Below are 10,673 nucleotides of genomic sequence, written 5' to 3' on the forward strand. Positions count from 1 at the left end.
TTAATTCATTATGTTTACCAAACACCCTTGACTTTTTCAAAATTCACTTTGTGTTTCCTTGATGAAATGTGGAGGCTGGATACAATCATGTTCAAAGTAAATCACGAAGGTTCTATAAGCAATTTAAGATCATGAAAAAGTTATGATTTATACAATTATGTTCTGGATTGGGATGAAATCATCAAACATGTGGCGTACTCAACATTGTACAAACAGATTAACAAACAATGTGATTCCAACTCACTCCTTGCACAAAGAAAAAAGGAATAGAGTCATAGTTATTAATCTAATAGAGAGAAAAGGGCTTTGATTGATCCTTATTTTTTTAATAATTCAACCACACCAATCATCATATAATTTCCCAGGAATGTTCAAGAATCTAAATGTCAAAAGTCTAAAAAGGCATGATATTTATGATACTCAAAGAGAAGGCCTTTAATTATCAGCTCAGCAGCTCAAGACTTGATTTAACAATAATCTTCGATTTTAAGTGTGCTCTTACACAATCTCAACAGCTTACAAGCAGAAAGTAGTTATGTTTACACACGTCAGAAATGTAGATAAACAGTCGCAATACTTTCAGGTTACAATACAGTCGCAATACTTTCAGGTTACAATATCATCCATAAGGGGGACCCTGGTGCACCAAAATCACTTGGCTTTCTATGTCCCCATGGTCATTCAAGCAATCATGAAATCATCAAGCACCACTCTTGATACCAACAAATTATGTTGCTGCTAAGTTTTCAAAACTTGAATTCGATCTCATACTATACTCTGCAACAAGCTTTGCAAATGAAGATGATTCATCTTCCAACAACTTTGTTGGAGAATCATACTCATCAATCAGACCTACATACAAAACAAAAACCCCATAGACTATTAAGACATTAACTCCAAAGACACAGAGCCAACAAATTTGTTAACCGAACCTTGTTCTAGAACCAAAACCATGTCACTATCAAGCACAGAAGTGATACGATGAGCAATCATTATCACTGTGGAATCTGTGAAGTGTTGTGCAAGTGTTTGCTGAATCATTCCATCAGTTGCTGTGTCAACTGATGCAGTAGCCTCATCAAGAACCAACACTTTTGTTTTCTTGAGTAGCACACGCCCTAGACACACCAGCTGCCTTTGACCCACACTCCAGTTCTCTCCATTCTCAGTAACTATATCAATTTTTTATAAAAATTGTTAGATATGTTTGAGTCATAGATTTTCTCTCGAAAAAGGATTGGAACGTGTCTGCTGATGTGGGAGACTAACAAAAACTAATAAATAACGGGAAGATTGTGTTTCTTTGCTTAGTAACACCACTTATATCAAAATTATACATAATAAAGACACCTCTGAAAATATGTTTAGCTTTTATTTTGAGTTTATATGATGAAAACACGCTGATGTGAAGACTATGAACAAGACCTGGTGAGCCAAGCTTCCCTATCTTGCTCCTCACTTCATCTCCAAGCTGACACTTATCGAGAGCCTGAAGTAACAAGTATTGTTGTATTATATAGCATTATATATTTTTTAAAATCATTGAATTCCATAATTTTTGTAATATTTACCTCCCAAATCTTATCATCTGTATACTCTTCAAGGGGATCCAGGTTGCTTCGAATACTTCCTTCAAACATGGTAGGATCTTGAGGAATTATGCTCAACTTTGAACGAAGATCATGAAGTCCGATTGTTGATATGTTAATTCCATCGATGAGAATCTCTCCAGCTGCGGGGTCCACAAGGCGGAAGAGTGTTTGTATCAGAGTTGACTTTCCACTACCCGTTCTTCCCACAATCCCAGTCTTCATTCCTCCCTTGAAAGTGCATGTAAGACCTCGCAACACAAGTGGCATATGTGGTGCATATCGAACCTTTTAAAAAAATCATTAGCTTCAATATTAATTTGGAACATATTAGACAACTGTAATAAACATTTATTTATTTAATTAAATACCAGAAGATGACGGATGTCAACTTCTCCCTGTGAAGGCCACTGATCATCAGGCCTATTTGATTCTATAACAAGAGGAGGTTCACTAGGTATAGAAGAATACTGAAATATTCTTTCAACCGAAATAATTTTGTTTTCAAGGTTGGTAAGAGTCCATAAAACCAATCCTTGCAATGTGTTCAATGTAAGACCATAAATAGCAGCCAATCCCGCAATACCTTGAGAAATAAATAAGCAAAAAGTACCATCAGACATGTATTCTGCATAACCAATTGATGCAATATGTGACATGAAAGATCGACTTACTTGGATCAATAGTTCCTTCAGGGATAGAAATCAAGAATATTAAAAACACAGCAAACGTGAAAGAAGACAGCATGTCCAAACGTATGCCTAACCATTCCCTGGCAGCAATAGCATGAAACTTTGGCCTTGCAAAATCATCATTCAGTTTCAGATTCGTGTCTTGAAATCTTCCTTGTTGATCAAAGCTTCTGATTGTAGTTGATCCTGATATTGTTTCAGCAAAGTTTTGTATCAAGGGGCCTTTACAAACTCCAAATAGCCGTGACATTTCTCTAGCTGAAGGCAAGTAATATTGCTTTAACCTGATGCACATTATGCCCACTGGCACAAATATAAAGATCACCTGCCAAGCAGCCTGTGACATTACCGCAATGATGCCAAGAAGTTGAATGATTGTGAATACAAAGATTCCAAGTTGGTTAGGGATGTCCATGTCCACCGCACTTTGGTCTGTAGATGCCTATAAAAAAAATCTATGTTTATTGAACATTATTCTTTAAAAAAAAAAGGAAAATGCTCAGACTTGAACCTGAGACCTCACTTATGGATCTTTACTTCTACGGGAAGCATTTTATTGATTAATAATTAGGCGTGTGAAGAGAAGATGTTCGCTTACTCTATTTAGTATTCGTCCACTTGGAGTAGAGTCAAAGAACGACATGGGTGAACGGAATATGGAGAAGTGCATTTTGTGGAAGACAAGAGTGGCTGCTTTATACGCAAAAGTTGCAAGAAGCAAGCCTCTTGTAAGTATGCACAAAGCGCATCCAACTGATAAAACTACATAAACCATGATTAGGGTTGATCCAGTAACAGGTGCTGGATCACTTTCGGAAACCGGAGATCCCCAAGTCATCCAGTAACTGCTTCCAATTTGTAGTATCTGGAACAAAATTTCTGCCAATACTATAAATGGTGCAAGTGTCCCTCCATAAGCCGTGTTTATGTATTTCCAGTAGACTGAAAAACCTACTTTCCCTTTTTCTCGTTCTTCTTCTTGAACAAGCTGTGCTTTTGAACCTGAAATATCATCTGTTTTACTATTTTGAGTTTCGTTTGTGTTCTTCTTGGAACTTGTGGTTCCTTCTTGCACATTTGTCTCCATGGAATCGATTGCTGATAATGCTTCTTTGTGTGCACCTACAAGGTCCATAAAGTCGCTTCCTGAATTGAGAATGTCATTGTACTTTCCGGCTTGTGTAATTCTTCCATCTTTCAAAACCTGATTGTGATGTTATACCAAGTGAGATGTGTGTTCATATGTACAATGAAAGGGAAAACAAAAGAGTTAGATAGCTCACGAAGATGAGATCTGCAGCTGGTAAGAACTCGACTTGATGTGTAATGTAAATCACTGTCTTCGAGTCTAGAAACTGCAACATGCATTCCTATCGTTGGGAAAGAAGAAATTCACATTAAAATGATGTAAATCACTCTCATGTATGTGTTTATATTAGCTGATGCACCAATCTGTGCAAAGCAATTATGTGTTTTTGATGGGAATCTGCCATTCAACATGTTTGGAGAGGACTATATTTGGCAAAAATGTAAGTGCTAAGTAAGGGATGTGAGGGGCTTTTTCTCCCATTAAGTCTTTTATGGGTAATGTAGATGAAAGGGTAATGTTGTCTATATGAGAAAATGTTGTTTATATATAAGGTTCATGTCTTTTCTAGTCTGAAGGAGACTAAATGACAATTTTACCCTTACATACCAAAAAACAAGTCTCCAATATTCATCAAATTTTTAATAACGTTCATGAGTTTAAACGTAAGAGGAGTTGGAAGTGGAAAAGAAGGACCATTTGTGATGTTATTTTTGTTGATTTGTTAAAACGGTTGTAATATTTATTTACTCATATGATATGTAATAATTAAATAGATAGTTTTCATTTTGTTTATTTTTATAAGTAACAGATTAGTTAGAATAGTTTATTTTTATAAAAATGTAACAAGAATGAAAACTAAGGACATTTTGAAGATCAAAAGTCCATGCACTTAATTTTATGAAAGTTTTATAAACTTTATAAAATTATTTTTATAAACTTACTACAAGGTATTGAAGCAAGTGGAAGCATAAAAACATCATAAGAAGATTTTTTGCCTTTATGCCTCTTGAGAATGGACTTGGTATTTTTATGATGGCTCACAAAATATCACTAGTTTAGATGGTTTATGCTCATATGTATTATGCTTTTTGATGCTTATTTTATGTTATATTATGTATGTTTGTAAAATTAAATTTTATAATGCTAAGATAATATTTTAAACATAAAATGATCTCAAGGAGTTTGGTTTTAATGAAATTTATTATTTAACATAAGATGATAAAAAGGTTTTAAAAATGAAATGAGATAGCTAACGACAAATTACGATGACAAAAATTTTATAAGTTGAAAATTGAGATTTTGAGACTTATCAAACTCAAACCTTGTATCATAAAAAAAAAAAGTTTTATTAAAAGGTTTATAAATATTATTTAGCACCCAAACATCAAAACTTAATAATAAATATTAATTTTAAAATTTGATCGCATCAATTATATAAATTTGGATTTTATAAAAGAACATTGTAAAAATGTGATTTTAATAAAAGTATATCACAGCTTATTAGATGCATGCAATAACCTTGATTTCAATTTTTTTAAAACTATAACTAAAAGAACATTAAAACACCTCTTATTGATGTTCATATACACATTAAAAACACCTCTTATGAAAGCACTCGCATGTCACTTGTATAACCTAGTGGGATAAAGGTCACCTAACTGCTAGTGTTATCTTTTCATAGCCGATATGTATTCACGATTTCTATAATGAAGTTATAAGTAGATTACACATGTTCCTTAAACTGGATGATTTGATCAGAAATCTGTTGTGAAAATTGACTTCTTTAATGCATTTCACCTAGGAATCTATATGCCAATATCCTATGACCATCAGATCCAGGAAATGTACAGCACATTGTGTCCAATAGAGATATGGTCTTTTATCTTCCAATGACTTTCCTACAAAGTTTATAAAATAAGATGAGATTGGAGTAGTCAATTTTTAATAAACTAATAAATAATAAAAGACTAAGGTTACAACTATTACTTGATCGGTCCATTATCAACTAAGCAATGATCATAAACTCAAATTAAAAAATATATACAAAAATATAGTTTACATATAAATACATACAAGATACATGTATCATACATTACAGTTCATATACATATACAATTACTCGCTGATCACAATTTCATATCAAGCAAACTACGGAAGTAAAGCCAATAAGCCATAAAATGATAATACACCATGCATACATAAATGAAGGATCAAGGATCGTACATATACATACGACATACGTGACAGGAGAGTAGAATTTGAAAGGTAGAGTGAAACATACCTTACTTTGATGTCTTCGATAATTGATGATTATTCTTCAAAAGTTCAATCATGGCATGAGTCCGTGTGAGAGGAGTGTAAAATTGGAGTCGGGAGATTGGAAAAGACGACTAGACGAGTAGAATTGGAGTTGAGAACTAAAATATCCTGCCTCTGACTCTTCATTTCTTAATTAATTGGATGAATTAAACCTAAGTTCCTTAATTAACCCTTAATAAACATATATACCCTCACCCAACCCCAATATTCCTTGAGTGCTTCTTAGCACTTGAACAAACACAATAGGAAAAGAGCCGCTCAGGGGCGATTAACGTAATTGAACTGCCTAGCATGGTGTGAAGTGACATACCAACTCTTCGTCCTTCGAACCTTTAAGACCACACAAGGTGCACTCACCTTTCACCTCTCACTTTTTTCATGTCACATCAGTTTTTCCCTCACTCTCCTTTCACTTTTCAAAACCCAGGAAGTGACCACTTTTCACTTCCATTCATTTTTTTAAATATATTTTATACAAATATTATACTCTATTTGTAGGGAATTAAAAACCATAAATTTTAGTAATCTTTTTTATAAGAGTAAATTACACGAATAGTCCCTATGGTTTATGGTAATTTGCACGTTTGGTCCCTAACTTATCTTTTTAACTCGGAAGGTCCTTATTGTTTGTTTTTGTTACGCGCTTGGTCCCTATCTTACCTAAAAAGACTATTTTGCCCTTGATTTTTTAATTTATTTAAATAAACACACCCCCAAACCCATCCCCTTCACCTTACCTTATCCACCCCATTATTTTTCCCTATTTAAATAATAGTCTTTTTAGGTTAGACAGGGACCTATCGCGTAACAACAAATAATAGGGACCAAGCGCGTAACAAAAACAAACAGTAGGGACCTTACGAGTTAAAAAAATAAGTTAGGGACTAAACGTGCAAATTACCCCTAACCATAGGGACTGTTCGTGTAATTTACTCTTTTTATAATTTTTTAGCATATATATAAAAAAAATAAAAAAATAAAAAAAGAGAAAGAAATGGAAATTACATTTAAATGGCTCCAGCCAATCAAGAGAGGAGAGAGAGTGCATTGAGGAGTTCCCGCACACCTTCCCCGCAATACACCCTCCGGCCTTAGCGCTCTAGGCGCTGCTAAACGCTGCCTTTCTAAACAAAGGTTGTCCAAATTACCTATTTAATCCATTAAGCCTATTAACTAAAAAAGAAACATCCACCGAGCATATATAAGTGACAAGTGATCTCAATTTCAAACTCTCCTCCTTTCCATGTTGATTAGATATGTGCAGTCACTGATTTTCTCTCCAACATATATAGAGCCAGATACAACCATGTATATTGATACGGGACATCAAAACTTGTTACTATTCTATTGCTTAAATTATATAACAAAACAACCAAAAAGTTGCTTACCTTAAAAAGATGACTGCCGGTATGAGCATCAACCGCGCTGAACGGGTCATCAAAAAGATATATATCCGCATCTTGATAAAGAGCCCGTGCAATCTGTATCCTCTGCTTCTGACCCCCACTCAAATTAATCCCTCTCTCACCAATAACCGTTTGATCACCAAATGACAAGATTTCAAGATCTTTCTTCAAGGAACACGCTTCAAGAACATTATCATACCTCTCTCTATCCATCTCCCTACCAAACAAAATATTATCTTCAATCTTTCCACTTTGTATCCATGGTGATTGAGCCACATACGCCTTTGTTCCTTCAACTTTCACACTTCCTGATATCTTCGACACTTCTCCCAAAATACAAGAAAGTAAGCTTGATTTCCCTGAGCCAACAGTCCCACAAACAGCAACTCTCATGCCATGATTCACTCTAATGTTTATATCTTTCAGTGTCAGGTTAGAAGAGGAAGCATTTGCATCCCATGCGAAGTTTCCATTGATGATCTCAACTGCCACGTCAGAACTGCCAGGTGGCAGCTTATCTATCGCGTTGGAATCTATGTCTGTGAGGCGAAGGTATGTGGCAATGCGGTTAAGTGAGACTTTAGTTTGGAAAAACGCTGAGATCGAGTCTGGAATATTGTAAATAGGTTCTTGAAGTATTTTAAATGTTGCTAATGCAGAAAGTACCTTCCCTGATTCAAGTGGAATGCCGAAAAATAGACACGTGGCAAAAGTGACAACCGCTACAACAATAGGAGCACCCCAGAATATGAAAGAAGTGAGGGATAAAGTGTACATGTATTTCTTCAACGCGCTTTCTTCTTCATCACGAAGTTTAATGATTTTTGACAGAAACTTCATCTCCCAACCTTGAAGTTTAAGAATCCTCATGTTTCTCAAGATTTCGGATGTTGCTTTCATCCGATTATCTTTAGATTTCATCAAGTCGTCTTGAATCTTTTCTTGTATATTCCCTAGTGGAAGATTTGCTAACAAAACAAAAACTGTGGCAACTAATGAAGCAATGGCTGCAAGTCCTAAATTTTTATATAAAAGTGCTAAGGCAACACCTACTTGCACGAGAAGTAACCAAAAATCATGCATATGCCAAGCGTAAAAAGCTACTCTTTCGGCATCAACTGCCATCAAGTTGATCATTTCACCACTCGAGTTCCCCTGCTTTGACTGACCAGAAATGGTCAAACCCTTTTGGTATATCATGGCAACTAGGGCTGACCTGGCACGAATCCCTGCTTGTTGGAGCTTGAACCACCAGTGTCTTTGTGTGAAACACCCCACCACTTTTGAAACAAAAAATGTAGCCACCAAAATAAAACCTTGGTATTTGTAATCTTTTTGTCCGTTAAGGTATCGAACGAATGTGTCTATGAGGTAAGGACCCACAAAACTCAACAAAGAAGATGCTAAAGCAAGGAATCCAGTGATAACAACTTCTTTCCATACGATGTAAATTAAAGCTTTTGTGAGACCGAATGTAGTGATTTGGTTATTCCCATTGCTTAAAGACTGTACTTTTTCTAACAAAATAGGAAAGACTTGTTTCACACTATCGATATCTGCTAGCTGTGGAACATCTTCAAGGTCTAATGGTTTTTTATTCCCTTTTGAGATTACGGAACTCATCCAAGAAAATGTCAGCAGGTTAAAGAAGCTTGCGTTTTGGTAAGTTGATGGAATCTCGCTCTCGCCCTTAACTCTATCGCTACTAGAATTCAAAAGGGGTTCTTCAAGATTGTGATTTTGACCTTCTTCTTGGCTCTTGTGGGACAACCCCACAAAACAGAGAAACAAACCCAGGAGACTGGACACGGAATCGGACACAAAGAACATGGAAGGTAAGTTATGGGTTTTTCTGTAGTGAATATAATCTACTACAAGGGAATAACAAGAAACAGTAAAGAAAAACACCCACCAAACCCGTAAGACAAATGGGTACTTTGAAGATTGTGTCGACGAATTCGAGTCGAGTGTGTGCAAATACACAGAAACGAATAACCAGATAAGTGTTCCAAGAACAGCATGCAAAAGGGTGACAATCTTTTCATAAGTCCATCCATTTCTATACCAATAAAAATTGTTCAAGAAACACAAAACTAGGTTGAAGAGTGATAGAACAAGAGAACAAAACAGAGTTTGTTTGAAACACAAATACCCAAAACTCCGTTTTGCAACCACAGTTTGACTTCTATCAATCCTGAATCTTTTCCAAACCCAAGAGATTAATATGAAAAGCAAGAACAGAAATTGTATCGAGGCAACACACCCATGTAAGAAAACTGGGCTTAACAAGAAATCGGTAGCCGTGTTCATCGGAGAATTGTAAAACATACCAAATCTTGAAACATTAAGAATCCCCGTAGATTGTGTATAGAAAGATGTCCGTGTTTTTCCTGTTCTTGGTCACCACTCACTCGTCAAAGTTCAAACAGTGGCTCAGAAAGCAAAAGTTGCGTGGGTTTTGTGGTTTATGTTTTATAGGGGTTTTGTGGTACAGCACTACAGCAGTACAGGGCTGTCAATTTTAACCCGCACTTGTCGATCCAACCCGAACCACACTAATAATTCAGTCTATTTAAACGGATTGAGTACTTGTCGATCCAACCCGCACTTGTTGAGTACTTCAAATAGGTTGGGTTGAGGATTAAATTTGTAAATTTGGTTTTTATGGTTTGTAAAAAGTTATAAATATAGTTTAATTTTTTTTTTAATTTGTGTCATTGATCTAAAATTAGATTATTTTTATGGATTTAGGTTATGATATAGGTCATAATAATTATAAAAAATAAATAAATAAATAAATAAATAAATAACTATTATTCCTTTTTATTTTGAAATTTTTTTCATTTTTATAATATTCTCTTAATATCTTAATAAATATAAACTCTCTCTCTCTCTCTCTCTCTCTCTCTCTCTCTCTCTCTCTCTCTCTCTCTCTCTCTCTCTCTCTCTCTCTCTCTCTCTCTCTCTCTCTCTCTCTCTCTCTCTCAACTTTATAATTTTAGATCATCCCAAGTTTACGGTATATATGCATTAATTAAAGGTTGAATATGTTCATATTCATCCAACGTAAGAATTACGAAATATCAATATTATTTGAAGGCTGAACATAGTCATGTTCATCAAAGTTAAAGATTACAATATGATGTAACATCCTAAGATTATAATCAAAGAAGGAACATAACCATGTCTAGAAATAAAACTATTTTACGGGCACATGCAACCTAGAGATCTATGGTAATTTCTTATTATAGCAGCATACTATGAAAAACAAATATAATCTATGTATTATCGAAAATCACAATGATTAGAACACATACCTTTGAGTACTATCTAAAATACTCAACTTTTGATCTTCAAGTGTTCCTTGGAAAGCTTGGCAGTTACCGAATGGACAATATGGGACAGCTGGAGTCCCAAAGGATAGGGTTTGAGTTATCAGTTTCTTTGGTATGGGCGGGTGCAACATTCATTGGTGTCATCGATGCTTTTCCATTTATATTTCCATAGTTAATTGTACCCCTCAATGATATGATGGATGTTATTTGTTGTAAATTTGACTATGGCTATGTATTTGAAT

At 35.0% G+C, this 10,673-nt stretch overlaps 1 protein-coding gene across 2 annotated transcripts; it reads right to left on the minus strand.

Moving 5' to 3' along the window:
- Positions 1–434: 434 nt before the first annotated feature.
- On the minus strand, positions 435–9,548 carry LOC145072488 (ABC transporter C family member 3-like). 2 transcript variants are annotated; one of them, XM_079018923.1, is made up of 9 exons: positions 7,079–9,546; positions 3,565–3,651; positions 2,880–3,485; positions 2,264–2,723; positions 1,961–2,175; positions 1,572–1,877; positions 1,426–1,489; positions 933–1,172; positions 435–852 (listed from the first exon to the last, which is right to left on the minus strand). In XM_079018923.1, the coding sequence occupies exons 1-9, from the start codon at positions 9,422–9,424 to the stop codon at positions 728–730; spliced, it is 4,449 nt and encodes a 1,482-aa protein (XP_078875049.1). In that variant the 5' UTR covers positions 9,425–9,546; the 3' UTR covers positions 435–727. The 2 variants fall into 2 exon arrangements, with proteins under 2 accessions (XP_078875049.1, XP_078875050.1); XM_079018924.1 differs by lacking the exons at positions 435–852; positions 933–1,172; positions 1,426–1,489; positions 1,572–1,877; positions 1,961–2,175 and having other exon boundaries at positions 2,294–2,467; positions 2,566–2,723; positions 7,079–9,548.
- Between the last annotated feature and the right edge of the window lie 1,125 nt (positions 9,549–10,673).

This window comes from Lactuca serriola, chromosome 9 (genome assembly GCF_051521515.1).
Source record: "Lactuca serriola cultivar US96UC23 chromosome 9, Lser_US96UC23_V15, whole genome shotgun sequence".
NCBI lineage: Eukaryota > Viridiplantae > Streptophyta > Magnoliopsida > Asterales > Asteraceae > Lactuca > Lactuca serriola.

What these genes read in the sequence shown, in the direction of transcription:
- LOC145072488 (XM_079018923.1), bottom strand. Translation starts at nt 9,424, where the DNA reads ATGTTTTACAATTCTCCGATGAACACGGCTACCGATTTCTTGTTAAGC. An exon ending in TTGACATCCGTCATCTTCTG is followed by an intron (nt 1,878 to 1,960) that starts GTATTTAATTAA and finishes TTTTTTTAAAAG; the next exon opens with GTTCGATATGCACCACATAT. An exon ending in AGGGAAGCTTGGCTCACCAG is followed by an intron (nt 1,173 to 1,425) that starts GTCTTGTTCATA and finishes AAATTGATATAG; the next exon opens with TTACTGAGAATGGAGAGAAC.